The following is a 17,435-nucleotide window of genomic DNA, read 5'->3' on the forward strand; positions in this document are numbered from 1 at the left end:
GAGAAATAACCCAAAAAAAAAACAACAAAAAAAAATGGAAAGCATGGGGAAATTTGGACATGGATTAAAAAAAAAGGGGGGGGGGATTACAAAGGCTCTGGGCTCTGCTGGAGCCAGCAGCCCTCCAAGGCACGTGCCCAGGGGTGTAGTGGGGTCACTGCAGCAGCGCTGGTGTGGGTGGCCCAGCCTCTGCCCCAGCACCTCTGAGCTCCGGTCCAGCCACCGCGCAGCGCCCGGCACACACCCGGGCTGGCTTCGCTTGTCTTAGTCCTATATAAAAAGCTTTGGCAAAAAAGGCATCAGCTAGAGAGCTATTAAACTACAATCTCTTCCTGCATTGCTGTTCAGTAAACACGATTCGTTGGTGTCTTTGGCTGAAGTTTTAAAAAAAGTTTTGAAGCTGAAAAGCTTTTCCTTTTTTATAGAAATAGATTTTTTCTTTACAAAAAAAAAAGCATCTTTTAGCATTTTTAATATATATATATATATATAAAATTCCTGCTATAGAAAACAAAACTTTCAACCTTGGTTTCGATATCTTCCTTTTTTTTTTTAAAAAAAGGAAAAAAAATCTTTTGCTTTGGGAATAAACTAGCTCGAGATGGCCAGGAAACACAGGAATGGTGCCACAGAGTTACATGATGCTGCAGTTTTGCGGGGCCTGAGCCTGGGAGGAAGAGGAAAGAAGAAAAGAAACAAAACCACCACGTCACCCTCTGCTTGCTGCGGCCGCGAAGGCAACGCCAGGCGGCAGCATCCCAGCAGGACCGCCCGGCTGCCACGATGCCCGCGGAGCCCTCGGCACCCGCTGCCTACTGACCTGCCGGCGGGGGCTGGAGCTGCCCAGGATGTAGGACCTGGTCACCAGGTTGTCCCCAAGGCCGCTGCCACCTCCAGAGCCGCCGACGCTGCGGTAGCTGCGGGTGACGGTCACGCTGGAGGAGGAGCCCGAGGACATGGTGCTGAGGCCAGCGTTCTGCGAGCCCGACTTGTCGGCCGGCTGACCGCAGCTGCTGCACACCACCGTGCGCGAGCGCAGGTTGTACTCGCCGGGGTCCCCAGAGTCACCGCAGCTGCCCTGGATGGGGAGGAACGGAGAAAACGGCCCTGAACACCCGCCCAAGTGTCTTCTGCCTCAAGCATCCCACCCTGAGCGTGGCAGCAGCACCAGCGTTTGGTGCTGGGCTCCCGGGTTTGCCTTCAAAGAGGGGCCGTGCTCCTCCCGGCCTCTGCACAGCACATATTTAAAAGACACTGAAATAATCCCCCCCCCAAAATCCCAAATCACTGTGTCTGGCGCACGGCACAGGGTGGGCGCTGCCCCTGCCCCGCTGCTGCTCGCAGCCCCAGGCTCTCCGCGTGCCACAGGAGGCGTTTCCACCACGCTTGTCCTGTGCTCAGAGCATCCTCTTCCTCACTGCCTGGCACAGCCCCGGCTGATGGCTTTCCGAAGGGAAATTTGCTCTTGGAAAGGACTCGGGGCCTGGCAGACAGCAGCACCAGCCCGGGGGCACCTGGGTCCTGCATCCAGGGATAATCGATGCTGGGCTTGGCAGGGCTCTTCCGACCCAAAGCAATTCCCAGGCAGTGGATCCGGGAGCCTCCAGCAGGTTTTTTTTTGGAGGAAGGACAGAGGCACCTCTGGATCCGGCCCAGAGCCCTCATGAGGTGGAGAGGATGGTGCAAGTGCCCCCGGGAGGCGTCATCCATCAGCCTCCCACAGCCTCATCCTTCAACCCCAGCCAGGCAGGGACCGGCTCAGCCTCCCTGCCGGCTCCTCCCAGCCGCTCCACAGCAGGCCGAGGTCCCTCTGGCTTGGAGATATCTTCCAACAAGACCTGCAGAGCCTCTTTGGCTCAGAGTCTCCTCTGAATTCCGCCAGCTTCTCCCGTGTGGTTGTTTCCAAAGCACCCTCCCACCTGCCTTCTGCTGCCGGGCCAGATTCTGCCTGGTTCTGAGCTGCCTCCCACCTAGACCGGGCCTGAGCCGGGCTGCCCCAACGTCCCCAGGAGAGACGAGCGCGGCACTCACGTGGTGGTGGCGGTGGCTGGTTTCATCGTCCTCGTCGTCGTCTTCGTTGTTGATGATCACGGTGCGGACCAGCTTCCGCATGGCCACCTCCTGGAGCGGAGAGAATCACAGGATCATTAGGATTGGAAAAGCCCTCCGAGCTCATCTGGTCCAACCACCCCCCTGCCACCACTGTCACCACTAAACCACGTCCCCAAGCACCACGTCCAACCTTTCCCTGAACACCCCCAGGGACGGGGACGCCACCACCTCCCTGGGCAACCCGTCCCAACGCCTGACCGCTCTTTCTGAGAGGAAATGTCTCCTCATTTCCAACCTGAATCTCCCCTGGCACAACCTGAGGCCGTTCCCTCTGGTCCTATCACTGGTTATCTGCGAGAAGAGGTCGATCCCCAGCTCCCCACCACTTCCTTTCAGGTAGTTGTAGACAGCAATGAGGTGTCCCCTTCTACAGAGCTTGCAGCCATCCGTTGCAGCACCCCAGTCACGGCAGAGGTCCCACCACATTTCAGGGACCAGCACGGAATGGCTCGGGTTGGGAGGGACCCCAAGGATGATCTAGTTCCAACCCCCCTGCCGCAGCCAGGGACGTCACCCACTGGATCAGGTTGCTCAGGGCCTCATCCAACCTGGCCTTGAACACCTCCGGGGATGGGGCATCCACAACCCCTCTGGGCACCCTGTTCCTCACCACCCTCCGAGTGAAGGATGGGGCCCGGCGTTTGTCTCCCCTGCCCCGGGACTCTCACCTCCCCGTTGGAGTTGATGAGGGCAGTGCGCAGGCTGTCCCCGCAGCCCCAGCTGCTCTGGTTTTTCCACACCACGTCGGTGGGGGGGGCTGTGGGTCGCCCCAGCCCCCGAGGCCCAGATCTGGGGAGAAGAGCACAGAGAAAAAGGTCTCAGGACCGCACTCCACGGACCCTGGGGCCGTGGGTTGCCCCCCCTGAGGAGCCATCAGGAGCGACTCACCGTGACCGTCTGGCCAGCCTTCAAGGTGAACCTCGGGGGGAAGCGATAGGTGATGATGGGGTCGTCTCCATTCTGCCTCTTGATCTGCCAGTTCCCTATCGCCTGGTCCTGCGACAGCGAAAACAACAACCTTGAGACCCCGCCGCCTCCTCCCCACCGTGTCCTGGCTCACCTCCTGCCCGGGGGGCTGAGATAAAACGCTGGCGAAGCCCCGGGACCCTCCTGGAGGCGAACCCACCTCGTTGGACTTGTTCTTCAGACGGACGAATCGGCCCTCCAGGTCCACCTCCTCCACACCAACACGGCCGCTTGTCCGGGCATGGTGGGAGAAGCTGGTCCGGCTCTCGCTGTCCTCCAGCTTCCTCTTCTTGGATGAACTCGAGCCGGAGAAGTGGATCCCATGTCCTTTGTGGGAGGACGGGCTGGGGGACAGCCTCAACCTGGGCAGGAAAAAGCGAGAAGGAGCCCATGAGGACGCAAGGGCTGGGACCTGCGCAGCCCACCTGGGGCACCCGGGGCAGCGATTCCCACTCACCTCTCCTCCTCGCCCTCCAGCAGCTTGCGGTAGGCGTTGATCTCCATGTCCAGAGCCAGCTTGATGTCCAGCAGCTCCTGGTACTCGTCCAGCTGCTGCTGCATGCGTGCCCGCATCTCGGCCATCTCCCGGTCCTTGTCGGCGAGCAGGCGCCGGTTGGTCTCGCGCTCCCGGGACAGAGTATCCTCCAGATCGTGCAGCTTTGCCTCCTTGGCAGCCAGCTGAGCAGGGAGGGAAGGTCAGGGCAGCCACCACATCTGGGGACGTCCACGCGAGGGGACCAGCCCGGGGCAGGGGACGGCCGGGGGAGCCCCTCGGTCCCGACTCACCTGCTTCTGCAGGTGGCTGACTTCGGAGGAGAGGCTGTCAATGCGGATGCGGACTTGCTGCAGCTCCTCGTGGGCAGCACCTGCGATGTTGCTGTTCCTCTCGGCAGATTGCTTGGCGTTCTCCAGCTGGACGGTGGCACAGGGAGGTTAGAGCCCCCGGTCCCCTCCATCCGCCAGTGCCCCGTGAGGCGGAGGAAAAGACACGGAGAAGAACCTTAGCGTGGGGCAGGGGTGGAAGTGGACGCGGCCGCCGCTCACCTTCGCGCTGTAGGTCTTCTCCAGTTCATCCTTGTACTGCTTGATCTGGTTCTCGTGCTGTCTCCGCAGGTCCTGCAGGGCCTCGGACAGCTTGCTCTCAAACTCCTGCTGCCGCCCGTTGTCGATCTCCACCAGCCGGGTCTCGTGGCGGCGTTTGGTCTCCCGCAGCTCCTGGGGACGGGGCAGGAGACACGGAGTCAGCTGGGGGTGGCACCAGCTTGGGGAGAGGGGATGGAGACGCGGCGTGCGGGGCTTGTCCCAAGCAGGCTGCGTGGATCAGCCTTCTGCAGGGAGGCACCGGCAGGGAATTGGCTCTGCGGCGCACCCCGCTGCTCACCTCGCTGTAGATGTTCTTCTGGAACTCGAGCTCTTCCTTCAGCGTCTGCAGCCGGTTCTCGGCATCCACACGGCGCAGCATCTCATCCTGCAGCTGCTTCTTGGCCTCGTTACAGGCGCTTTCCAGCTGTGAAAAGAGAGGGACCGTCACTGCCTGCTCCCGGGGCCAGCCTGGCTCGGCCTCCAGCGCCTCCCACCTCCACCCCACAGTCCCAGCCCACGGGGGACGGCTGCAGGGGTCCCTGAGGTGGATGGGGACAGGGCTGCCGCTGCTCACCTTGGCCACCTGTGCCCTCAGGTCCCGCACTTCGGACTCCAGGTTCCTCTTCTCGCTCAGGGCGGTGGAGAGCGCGGCCTCCTTGGAGTTGAGCAGAGCCTCCAGGTCCTTGAGGCGCGCCTGGGCGGACAGCAGGTCCCCTTCCTTCTTGGCATTCCTGCGAGGAGCCAAGAAAAGCGTTGGCGAGGAGGGGACCACCCTGCAGCTGCTGCGCCCCTCCGCTTGCCCCCCAGCATCACCGCAGGACTGAGGCCGGAGCGCGCCCTGCGCGCCCCCGCTAGGGGTCACTGCGCGCCCGGCTGAGCCGGCGGGGCCGGGGGAGGGGGTGCCGGGGGGTGCCACCCGTGTCCCCCCTCTTTTCCCCTTGACTCCAAGCCCTCTGCCAGCAAGGTCAAGGCCGGCTCTCGCAGGCACCAGGCGCATCGCTGCGGAGCCGGGGAACCTGAGCCGAGCAAAGCAGAAGGCAGCCCGGCGCTATTTTGGTCAGGTCTATAAAAAGAAAAGGTTCGGGGCTTTTGCTGCAGCATCCAGAGGGGCGGGCGTCGACACCGCCAAGTTTGCACCATCGGCTCCTGACAGCGGAGCCCCCGCTGCCCACCAAGCGGGGTGCACGAGGGACGGGGCCGGCCGCGGTGGCCCCCACGATGGGCGAGCGATGGCCACGTGCCGGCGAGCACCACCGGACATTCCCGGGGCAGTGAGCGTGCGCCCACGCCATTAGATCATGGGTAAAGTTAGACACGGCGCTGAGCCTGCCCCAGCTGCAGGATCTGGCCCGGGCAGGACGGGGATCACCAAGAGCCAGGCATTGAGGAGCCGTTCGCCTCCCTCCGCACTGGGGCGAGCAGGGACCGGTGACCCCGACACCTCCCAGCCAAAGCAGATTTTCCTGCGTTTCCTTCTGCTCTGCCAGCTGAGCACCGGAACGTTGTTCGGAGACCTTTACACCGCTTAAAGCCCGGCCACGCTCGAGCAGCCCCACAAGCCTGCAGTCCCCCCGGCTCCCCATTTTGTGGCCCGGTTTGCCAGGGCCGGCCGCCCAAGCGCTGTGCCGGAGGGTTCTGCCTGCGCACCACCACCAGGCTCCTTCCATGCCAGTGACTCATAGGACAAAAATGCCATCTGGGAGCGGAGCCCGAGCCTCCGCGGCTGAGCACAAACACCCCTGGAGGCTGAGCTTTCCCAGCTGGCAGCAGCTCGCCCTCGCAGCCAGCGTGGCTGGCTCCCCGGCCACCGCTGGCACGGTTTAATCCCGCTTCCCCCGATCGAGTTAATCGCTGCTTAACTCCGGGGAGAGCTTTCCCTTCTCTTTTTGCATCTGGAGCTCTTTGCTCTTCCTTTGAGGCACCGATTCAGGCACTGCTTGGGCTGCTCGGGTGCAGGGCCGGGCATGTCCTGCAGCCTACAGCTCTTCAGGGGACACCACGGGCACCATCAATAATAGAAATAGGGAGGGGACAATGCTAAGTGAATGGTCACGCTCGCGTCTGCACAATGATTAACAGGTCTCTGCTCTCGAGGGACCAGGAGGGCCGCAGGGCTCAGGGGAGGACCTGCTGGTGCCTGGAGAGCCCCGAGGTAAATCCCAGAAGACCTGAGAACAAAACACTTGTCCCGAAAACCTCCTACCATCATTCTGGGTGAGGCTGAAGAAGAGTGGAGAGGGGAGCTCGGAGCCCAGTCTGGGCCATGAGGCTCTGGGGGACCTGAGCAACTCCCCAAAACTCCGGCACCTCTGGGTGAGGTCCCCCCTGTACCCAGCTTGCCCCTGCTCCAGCCCAGCCAGGGTTTGGGGTTCCCTCACCCCACGCAGCCCCTCATGGCCGCTGCCTCCCGACGGGTGCTGCTCTTTCCCCTGCAGCCTCTCGGCTCCAGCTGACAGCGGGCTAAAAATAAGAACGCTTATGGCAGCTGCGCTGCTCCCACTTTCCTAAGCGGGGAGACAAGAGGGGATGGTCCTCCCATCCCCACGGAGGGTGCTTTCAGTTTCCCCATCCTGCCCACAGGAGCCTGAAAGACCCCAAATTCTCCACCAGCCAGCAGGGAAGGGCGGGTGCACTCCGAAGGGCTGAGAGACTGCGGTGGGGAGACCTGGGCTCCACGTCCCGCAGCACTCAGTCCCCCGTGCACGGAGAGCCAAGCGAGTAAAAACAAGCATTTCTCAAAGCCGAGGGCAGAAAGATGCGACGGAGGCACCAAATCCTCAAGAAACAAATGTCTCGAGAGAAAAGATGGAAGGAGAAGGGGCCTCAAGACATTTTTATTTTTAGCCATTAAAAGCAGGAAGGAGGAGGAAAAAAAAAAAAAAAATTGCAGCTGAGCTGCCAGAAAATGCAAACATTAATGGAAAGTTGGATCTGCTCTGCCTGTGCTTAGCGCAGACATGGGGAAGAGCTGACACGCCGGCCTCGCAGCGGGCTGCGGCCGAAGGGGCCCCAGGGTGCGTGGTCCCCATGTGCAGGCACAGCTCCGCTGCTGCTCCCCCCAAATCCCGGCCCAACGCTCAGCCCAGAGGCTCCGGGCTCCCCTCTGGAAAGGCTGAGAGAGTTTGGAGCCGTCGGGGCTCACGGGAGGCAAACGGCTTTGGGCTGGCCGGCGAGCCAAAAGCCCCGCTAAGCCCACGTCGGGAAACACCCTTTGGTTTCCCCCGGCGCAGACAAATCACCGCAAGACGTTTCAGAAGCGTGGGGCTGCTCCCACGGACCGAGCAGCTCCCGCTCGGCGCGCTGGAAGGGGCCCAGCACAGTGGGAGAAGCGGGCGTTCCCCCGCCTCCGAATCGCAGACGCCCCACCCCGGGGACAGAGCCAAGCCCCGGGGAGCTCGTGGGCTCGTGCTGGCTCCTGCCGCCCGTCTATCGATCTCCTGCGCATCTGCAAATCCCTGGGGACTTCGGCTTCTCCCCTCGCCGCGCAGCCCCGCCGCGAGGCTGTGCCAGGAAAGGCTTACGGGTGGGGAAACTGAGGCACGGAGCAGCACGGCGTGCCCAGGGAGCTTGGTGAAGGACCCGGTGATGGGGAGGACCCAGGAAACCTGCTCTGCCCCACCGTTGGGTTTGCTGCTGTGCATGGCGCTGCCTCCGGCATCGAGGATCTGTCCCCCGTCCTAGGGATCCGTCCCCACCCCAGGGATTTGTCCCCACCCCAGGGATCTGTCCCCACCCCAGGGATCTGTCCCCACCCCAGGGATCTGTCCCCATCCCAGGGATCTGCCCCGCATCCTGGGGGACTGGCAGGGCCTGCGGGAGGAGAGGCGGGCTGGGAAAACCTCTGCGGTGGGGCAATGGGAATGTGGCAGAGCCGCTTCTCCCAGCTCCTGACTCATCGGCGCTCCGCGGGGCCTTCGCCAAATCACCAGGATAAACACAGGCCGGTCTCCTAGCAGGGAGCTGTAAATAGCCAGCGCGACGTATAGGGAGGACGACATCTGCACACAGCCAGCATCCTGTTAGGCACCAAACCCGGTGCCAAACGGCAGCCAGGGGATCCCGGTGCCGGCCGTGTTCAAGGCTGCGTGGAAATGGCCCCCACCCGCCGGCACCAGCGGTGCCAAAATCCCTTCCCGGGGCCAGGGCTGGTGCCAGCCACGCTGCACAACCCAAGCACGCTCGTCCCTGTGGCCAAAGGGCTCAGCTGCACGTGGCCAGAGCAAACGGCTCTCACGTCTCATGAGAGCTGGCGTTCCCCAGCCCCAGACTGGGGTCTGGTCCTTCCCTGCATCCCCCAAATGACCCCAAACCACTGCTGTGCTGGGGACAAGATGGGGACCTCGCCTCTCACAACAGGGGAAGAAGCGATTTGTGGTCGTTCACGCTCTGAGACCTCGACGCGGGTGATGGCAGTGGGGGCTGGAGGGTTTCTTTCCCCTCCCTTGCTACTTAAAAGGGGGGAAACAAGCTGGCAAAGCATCGAGCTTGCTGAAAAGCCCGGCGCAGCCCGTGCCGGCTGGGAGCCCCGGTGTCACTCGCTCCCTTTCCCGTCTGTGTGCGCCAGTGCCGATGACTCACCCCAGCCCTCGCCAGCGGCACGAAATGGAAATCCCAAGTCACCGAGCGACGATGGTGCTGTTTGGGCTGAGCCCTCCTAGTAACAGAAGGGCTCGTGGTTTTGGTGGCAGTGCTGGCTAGAAAAGGGGGGGTTTTGCCGGTACCCCTGAGTCGGGAGGGGGCCAGGCTCCTCGCTGCCCACCCCGCACGATCGACGGCCACGGATGGGGTTTGCGGGAGGTGTAAATCCTATAAATCGCCTGCACAGAGGACGGGCAGGATTTATCCTCCGTGGCCACTCAACCCTGGTGCAGGGCTGGGAAAACAACTTCCAAAGGGGTCTGCCGGTGGCTCGCCGCCTGCGAAGCTCCTTCCACCGCTGCTTTAACTACTGCAGGGTGCAGCGAGCCTCAGGAGGTGGATGCAAGGGGATGCAAAGAGCCGGGAAAGAGCAATGAGCATCAGCCGCCGGAAGGCAGCGGTGCTGGGGAGCACGCACAGCCCTGCCAGAGCCGCCGGTGCTGCCAGTGGCCTCGCCTTGTGCCATCCGGAGACGTGCAAGCAAAGCGAGGACAGGATTTCCCTATCGATTCCTGGCTTTGCCACCAAGCCCTGGGTTATCTGCAGCTCAGAAACCCAGCTGGGGTTTCCAAAGGCAGGGCCGTTTCCTACGCCTGCGAAAACTTGTGGTTCCCATTGTAAAAGCAGCGAAGCCTTCAGAATCCTGAACATCTTGACTCCTCTGAAAACTACAGCTGATCCCTTCCCAGCTTGCCAGCCGTGTCACGCACATGGCGCTACCCCAACCACCACCCGAAAGGATGGAGACAAAGCGAACGTTCCCAGAGTTTCCTCTGGGGGGTTGATTACGAGGGTAGGGCTTATAAATGAAGTAAAAAAAGGGAGCTGAGTCACTCCCCTGAAACACATCTTTGGGACCGGGGAGCGCTGGGGTGGCAGCTGGCAACGTGGGGCAGCAGCGGGGCACGAATGCAAATCCTGGCCCCGCGCGAACCGGGAACTGCGGTCGCCAACAGGCAAATAGGGTGGCTGCGCCCCACGGACCAGCAAAGGGAGCAGGACCCCGGAGAGGGAAAGCAGGGAGCGAGCTCGAGCTCTCCTCTCCAGCAGCTCACCCCGTTTTCCATAAATCTGGGTACGCAAAACTTCCGGAGAGCAACATTTGCTTAAAAAACAATGCGGGGGATTGTTGGATTCAGCTGCCACCCATCACCCTGGGAACAAAAGGCTTTGCTACGCGGGCTCCCGGGGCGCAGATAAAGGCAGGCGAGGTGTTTACTCTGCCCCAAGGCCGACGGCGGGTTTACTTGGAGGCAGCGAGGCCGCACTGGAACTGCCTTGTTCGCCCACTCTGGCAGCTGAGTCACTGCCCCTGGCCACGCTGCGTCTGCTGGGGAGGGTCCGAATCTGGTGGCACTGGGAAAATGCACCTGGCTGCGGAGCCAGGCAGCGGCGGCGAGGACAAGCACGGGTGCTTCGCTGCCGTCTGGTAGCGGCAGAGCGCAGCAGATGCTCCCGGCACACCTCCGTGGCTGCGCCAGGCTGAAAGCTGGCCATGGTCAGTGCAAGAGCCGCTGCAAATCGCAGAGCGGGAGCCCCAGCCCAGCAGCTTTCTGCAGCGGGGCAGAGGAGCCGAGGCTGGGTCGCACAAAGCGATGCCGCCCGCTAGTCGGGACGCACGCCGCGGGTTCGTGTCTCTGCCCCGCAGCCAAACCAGCCTGCAAAAGCAAGGAGTCAACTCTCCAGCACTTCAACCGCTGGCACAAAATCTTGGGTTTGCAAAAAAAAAAAAAAAACAAAAGACCAAACCAACCCAAACCTCATGTCTCCTAGGGCTAACAGGGGGAGCTGGGGGAGCGAGCCCGGCGCGACGCCATGCGGGGCCACGTCCCTGCACCCCACTGACCCCGTTGGCAGCGGGTGGACCCCCCCCGGTACGTGAGCTGCCGTGGCACCAGGAAGGAAAGGGCAGGCGAGCGTGGCTGATGGAGTGGCCGGGGCCTCCCGAAGAGGCAGAGGAGCCCAGCCCAGCTGCGCCCTGCCTCAGCCCCGAGGCTGGCGGCTCAGCGTGACTCACAGCCCCGCTCCGTGCCTCCTCCTGCCTCCCAGCCCTGCAGAGGCCGGGGTTTAAACACCCACAGAGAGAGCCTGGGCTGTTATCTGGGTGGGTCAGAGCCAGGGCTTTTTAAGAGCATCACCAAAGTGCTGTTAAATAAATCCTCCAAAGTGGGGCTGATGTGCTCAGCCTCCATCCAAGCCTCGGCGGGGAGCCCCGGGGTGGGCACAGGGCGAGGACACGGAGGTTGGAAGCAGGAGCCGGAGCAAGTGGCCGGGGCGGCCCCGCTGTCGGATGCACCCCCTGGGAGACCTGCTTGGGAGCTGCTCGCCGCCCTGATGAAAGAATTTGAAAGCTCCAGGAAAGCCCTGGACCCAACCCCGGCGTTTCTTGGCACGGATATGGCACCATCATCTGAGGCGCCGCACCCCAGTAATTGAGCCACGTGAAGTGAGGTTTCGGGCACACGCCGCGCTCCCTGCCCACACCGTTGGGGGACTTTGTCCTGCCAAAAACACACTTTTCAGCTCCGAACCCCCGAGCGGTGCAGAGAACATCGCGCCTGAATGAGCTCAAAGACCCTGCCTCAGCACCCCATTGCCTCTGTCAACGAGGAAAGGAAACGGGTTCGCACTAAACCAAGGCGCAGGCTGGGTGTTGACTCAGCAGCACCCGGAACTGAGGAGCCTTGAACCCAGCTGGGTTTTGTGGTGTCTGCGGGGTGGGTTCGATGTACCTCAACCAACAACTTTCCACCCCAGCAGCCTCTCCCAAGTCCCCGCAGCCCCCGGGGCGCACCGCAGGAGCTGCAGCTGCCCGCCGCGGCCGGGGGGGGAGCACAGGCACCCCCAGCAGTTGTTCGGCCTCACACTGGGGCCATTCAGCTCTCAGCTGGGAGCGGAGAGAAGCAGGGCAGGTGGGCAGCCAACCCACATCACGCCTCGGCTGCTCGGAAGCGTGCCGAGCCGACGGGCTTAACGGACGGCACAAACGGAGCGCAGGGAAGGGGGCTGCAGCCAGGGCTGGGGGCGATTCCCAGCTCCCAACCCCCTTTCCCCCCCCCCCCGGGTTCCCTGGGGACCCTTCCCGTGCCAGCCCTGGCTTTGGACAGGACCCAAAGGAGAGCTCCGGTGGCTTCCTCCTGTCCCGGTTGGCAGCAGCAGGGAAGGAAACTGCAGCTCCCAACGGGCACAAATTTAAGGAAAAAAAAAATATATAAAAAAAATAAAGGAGCTGGCAGGAGCCCGGCGGCCCCACCCCAACTCCCCTCGCGTGCCTCTGCCGAGCGCAGCTCCAGGAAGAGGCTCGCGCTGCCGCCAGGCTCTGAAATTTCGGCGTTAATGGGATCCAGAGAGCTGAAGTGACGTGCGCGAGGCTGAAAAACACTTGTGGCAGCAAGCGCGGCCGGGGCGGGCTGGGACCCGCTGCGCGGGGTGGGCGCTTTCCCGAGCGAGGAGCTGCAGCCCCGTGCCAGAACCAGCCCCGTTCCTCTGCGATTGCTCCTCTTTAGCCCTCGGTTCTGGGGCTGAGAAACGTTGAAGGCGACAGGATTTCCTCCTGTCCTGCTTATCCCTGGTTAGGGCAACAGGCGGGCGGCGGCGACGGGAGCGGAGCTGCAAAACGAAAGCGCCGAAGGAGGCGATTTCCTCCGCCTGCTGACCGCGCAGAGAGCTGGGAGCGAAGGGGGACGGGTGCTTGTGCGGGTGGAAAATAACCCCCCGCGCTGCTGGGAACACAAGTAGCCACGGGCTAAAGCAAGCGTCAGCCTCGGAGCAGCGGGGGTTTTGCCGCAGAGCCCCTCGGCCAGGCCGAGGAAAGGTGTGGGTGGGAAATGAAATGAGCGCCGGGGACCTGGAGCCGGGAATCGGTGGCAAAGTGTGGGCAGAGGCACCCGGGAGGGGCTGGGGGCTTGGGGCAGCCCCAGCGCGGCGCCGCCGGCTCCCTGCAAGCATCGGGGGTGCCGCACAAGCGGTTCTTTGTGTGCTCCAAAGGGCAGGTCCCGCTCCCGGCTTCTGCGGGATCAGGGGAAGCAGCCCCCGAGCTGGAGGTTTCTCCCCACGCAAAATGTTCCGGGAGAAAGCCGCGGCTGTGCGGCACGGGCAGCACCAGCTCACGGGTACGTGGCTGCGTTCGATCTCCACCGGCCTCAGGGGGCACCAGGAAAAACCCACTGTGGGCAAAATCCACCCCAGCGTCGCACAGGGCAAATTCCACCTGTGCCACCTGCGGGGCTGGAACTGGGAGCGGCTGCAGGGGTGACCCCAGCCCCTTCCAGCTCTGCCACCGGGGCATCGTTGCTCTGCCTTTAGCAAGCGTCCCCCCTCGCCAGCTTCAGAAGACGGGAGATGATTAGTATTATTATTATTTTTTCCCCTCATTAAGGCCTGGGATGAGATCTGGACCCGTGGAGGAGGAGGCGCTGCCAAGGCACCGACTTAATCGGGTTAGGGGCTGCAATTCAGGAAGCCATCGCTCATCAGCCGCACTCCTAACAAGGGCCTGGTTCCTGTTTCAGAGGGAGCTGTCTGCGGCACAGCCGGCCCTCGCCCGTGGGGCTCTGGAAACCTGCGGGCTCCTCTCCTGGGGCACCCAAGGGCTGTATCCGTACCCTCCCTGTGCTCCCTGATGGGGGCTTACAAACGGTCTGCACCCCACAAGCCAGGGGCTGATGGGCAGACCCTGCTCCAGAGGGACCCCGTGCCCCACGAGACCCCCAGCAGCGCAGGCTGGGGACACCGGTGACACCCCGAACACCGTGCTTTTTTTGGCCCAATCCTGGCTCGCCACATGGCTCTGGGAAAAAAAATATAATAAAAAAATAAAAAAGGGAGTCTCCAGGCATTGCCAGCGCCCGTGAGTCACACACGGGCTGTCCTCGCCGCACCCCGCGCCTCGCACGCAGCGCAGCCGGCCCCATAGCGGGCTGGGAGCCGAGAGGGAAGCCCAGACGCCGGGGACAGCGGTGTCACCGGACCCCACGGAGCAGCCGCTGGCACCCCCAACATCACCGAGCCCGCAGGACCCTTGGGTGCATCACCGCAGCGCGAGCATCCCTTTCCATTCGCGCACCCAAGGGCGAGGGCTTGCACACCCTCGCCTCGTGAGTGTCCCCCCCCCCCCCGGCACGGAGCCCCCGGTGACTCAGCCATGCCGGGCACCCTGCCCAGGGCTCGGCTCGCCGCCCCCCCGGCCCTGCACAGCCCAGACAACCCCAAGCGAGGGCTGCGGCGGGGCTGTGGGCGCTGATAATGGGGACCGGGGCGCCTGCCCCGCTGGAGATACGCGGCACGGGCCCCGTTAGGATGTGCCGGGTGCCACCGGCGGGGCAGGCGCCCCAGGGCTGACTTGCAGCCCCCCCGGGGGATTTTTTTTATTGGGGGTGGGGATACGAGGAGAGGTCCCGATGCAGCCAGCACGCGAGGGACAGCACCGGCTTCCCTGCACGGAGCTGTTCCCATCTCATCGCTGGGACTCAGAGGCGACACGTAACAGCGCCTTGCTCTTCGGGAACCGCAACTGCAACCTGTCCTCCGAAAACCCAGCGAAACCCCAGAGCTGCTCACCAGGAACCACCTCTCCCCCCCCCTCCCCCCCACACTCCTCGAGGGAGTGCTTTCCAGGCGCCTGGGGAGCACGGCCCCACTCAGGACAAAACCAAACATATTTTCGCTGTGCGGCCAGGCAGGCTGAGCACGCCACTCCCAGCCAGGCGGCGTGGGGACGGCTGCACGCCGGGCATTTTTTCCAGGCACAGCCCTCGAGAGATCGCAGCCAAGATAGTTCGGGGCTTGCATAAGGCAGCAGAAGCTTTTTCCGACAGCTCAGCTCCGCATCTCAGCAGCTCCCAGCCCACGGCCGTGCCCTCCCCACGCGATCCCAGATCCCAGGGATCCGGCAGGCAGCGAGCAGCCCGACGCAGGACGGGTGCAGCCCCCTTATCTGGGGACGGAGCCGCGGCAGCGCACGGGAAACCGAAAGCTAAATATAAAATGCTGCACGGTTTTCAGAGGCAGCTGTGGAAGGCTGCGCAGTCACTCCCTTCCCAGTAGGTTGATTATTTATGGCATATTCTGAAGAAGTTAATTTTAGCCTCGTTAGCCTATCGGGCTCAAAATGAGGTGTCCAGTAAAAGAGGCAAAAGAGCAGTCGGAGGAATAGGGATGTCGCCTGGCCATCGCCCAGCCCGAAACCCTGCCTTGGAGAGGAAAAGGACCCACGGGGAGCCACGGCCCCGGTGCCTCCGGGTTCGGGTGCGGGGGCTGGCGGAGCCAGGGGGAAGCCAGGGGCTGGTCCCCATCTCTTGGGGGGACCCAGGCTGGGTGCCTGCCACAGCCCCAAGGAGGGGAGAGCAGCAGCAACTGACAGCAGCAGGAGGCAGGGGGCATTTTCCATGGCAGGGAAGGGAGGGACACAAACCCGACAGGAAAGTGGTCGGAAGGATTTGAGCCTTGAAGCAGACCTGGAGCGTGGCACAAGGCAGGCGGGACCCCGCCGAGCGGGGACAGCTCGGCACAGGGAGGGTTAAGGCAAACAAAACCGGAGCAGGTCCTTTAACCGGTGCCAAAGACAGCAGAGGAAAATAGGACGAGCAGGCGAGGTCTGTGGGCAGGACGGAGCCAGCTGGCTGGCACCGCTTGCGCAGGATCGCGCTTCGGAACAGCTCCAAGATGACGAACGCCGAGGGGCCGCGAGCTCAGCACCCGACCAGCGTCGGACCAGCCCCGGTTCCCCACCACCCTCCAAGGGCATCCCGGCCACCCCGGGGCGAAGATGGCGCTGCGAGACGGAGCGGGAATGCCGGGAGAAATTCCCCTCCTCTCCCGGCCCCCGCTCCAGCCAGGTCACGCGTTTCCCCTATCCCTGCCCGTCCTGGATCTCCCCTGCCTCCCTCCCCGCTCCCCGACGGGCGCAGCCCCGGGCGCTCACCGGGCTTTCAGCTCCTTGTGCTCCTCCTGGACTTTGCTGAGCTCCAGCTGCAGCCTCGCTCTCTCCTTCGCCACCGAATCCAAGGTCTTGCGGGCGTCCGCCAGCTCCGACTCGTAGGCGGCTTTGATGCCCGACACCTCGCGGCTCACCACCTCCTCCGACTCGGTGATGCGGAGCCGCAAGCCGGCGTTCTCCAGCTCCAGCGAGCGCACCTTGTCGATGTAGACGGCCAGGCGGTCGTTGAGCTCCTGCAGGTCCTCCTTCTCCTGCAGGCGGGTGATGCGGGTGGGCGACAAGGGGGTCCCCGAAGCCCCGCTGCGGGTGCTCCTCTTCTGCCCAGGCGTCGCCATGGTGCCCGGCGTTGAGGCGAAGGACACGGCACAGGACACGGCACGGGACACGGCACGGGTCCCACGCGACCCACCCGGCTGTCTCGGCTGCCCCCGGTCCTCCCAGTGACTTGCTTATATCCCAGCTGGGCTGTGCACCGCGAGGAGGGGCTGCGAGGAGGAGGAGGAGGAGGAGGGTGGAGTTACCCGGGCCGGGGTGGAGACAGCCCGCTTGCGTCAGGCCACGGCTTCGCTTGGGAATGGCTGGAAAAGCATCCCTAGGAAAAACAGCCCTGGGAGAGCAGCTCTGGGGTGGGCAACCCGTTGCGAGCCCCACACGTTCCCAGCGCACGGCAGCAGCTCCCCGAGAACCCGGCTGGGCAGTGCCAGGCTCTTGTTGCACCCTGGCACGGGGCAGGCAGCACCCCGACAGCTGGCGGGGGTCCTGGGGTGCTGCAGGGTCTTGGGGTACCCCTGCTGTGGGACCTCTGGGCTGCACCAGACCCTCCAGCACCCCAAAACTGGGCTCTGGAGACCCAAAAGCACGGGGACCCTAGGACACCGCTGGGCAACTCAAGCGCAAGGCAGCCGGTCACGCAGAACTCCGCTGCCTGGGGGAACCCCCGAGCCCTTGGGGCATCAGGGGACCCCCCTGGAGAAGGGGGTGCAGTTCTTGGTGCTCCCCCAGTTTCCCCAGCACTAGCTGCACCCCTTTCCCAGCCCCCCCCCTGGCTGCAGCCACCCCCAGCTTTATCCTTTCTCCCAATTTCCCTGCGCTAGGGTTTTAATGTCCCCCAAATTTCAAGCACCAGCTGAGCCCAGCTCCCCCCCCCCACTCCCCCGTCTCAACTGTTCTCCCAGTATCCCCAGTTCCCGGACGCCCCAGTTGCCACCCAGGCTGGAGTGGGGCTCAGGCTGTCCCCACCCCCTCCTCGGGGCTGCTCCTTCTGCAGACTTTGTCCCTCCCGCAGGGGACGGGTGCCACCGTGCAGCAGCGGGATCGGGCTGGGGGGGGCAACCCCTGCATACCCCCAAAAGGAGCTGCGCACCCCCAAAAGGAGCTGTGCACCCCTAAAAGGAGCTGCGCACCCCCAAAAGGAGCTGTGCACCCCTAAAAGGAGCTGCGCACCCCCAAAAGGAGCTGCGCACCCCCAAAAGGAGGTGCGGCCAGCCCAGCCCATCCTGCCCAGCTCGCAGTCCAGCCTGATTCCCTTTCCAAAGTCGCCGAAGTGCGGCGAAGCCACGGGCAGGCCGGGAATGACTCACGCAGCAACAGGAGCAACAGAGGAAAACAGGCGCACGCCTGCGCGTGCTCGTTATGAATGATTAATCCGGCACTGATGAGTCACCGCCAGCAGCGACCGAGAAAGGGGAGGGGGGGGGGG

At 63.4% G+C, this 17,435-nt stretch overlaps 1 protein-coding gene across 1 annotated transcript; it reads right to left on the reverse strand.

Moving 5' to 3' along the window:
• Positions 1-477: 477 nt before the first annotated feature.
• Positions 478-16,384, reverse strand: LMNA (lamin A/C). Its single transcript, XM_035346468.1, is given in 13 exon segments — positions 478-667; positions 821-1,078; positions 2,032-2,121; positions 2,781-2,867; positions 2,869-2,901; positions 3,001-3,108; positions 3,239-3,440; positions 3,536-3,756; positions 3,865-3,990; positions 4,123-4,293; positions 4,460-4,585; positions 4,736-4,892; positions 15,722-16,384. Coding segments are annotated over 13 exon segments (1,962 nt in total). The 5' UTR covers positions 16,072-16,384; the 3' UTR covers positions 478-634.
• Positions 16,385-17,435: the final 1,051 nt, after the last annotated feature.

Source organism: Oxyura jamaicensis, chromosome 25, assembly GCF_011077185.1.
Source record: "Oxyura jamaicensis isolate SHBP4307 breed ruddy duck chromosome 25, BPBGC_Ojam_1.0, whole genome shotgun sequence".
Taxonomy (NCBI): Eukaryota; Metazoa; Chordata; class Aves; order Anseriformes; family Anatidae; genus Oxyura; species Oxyura jamaicensis.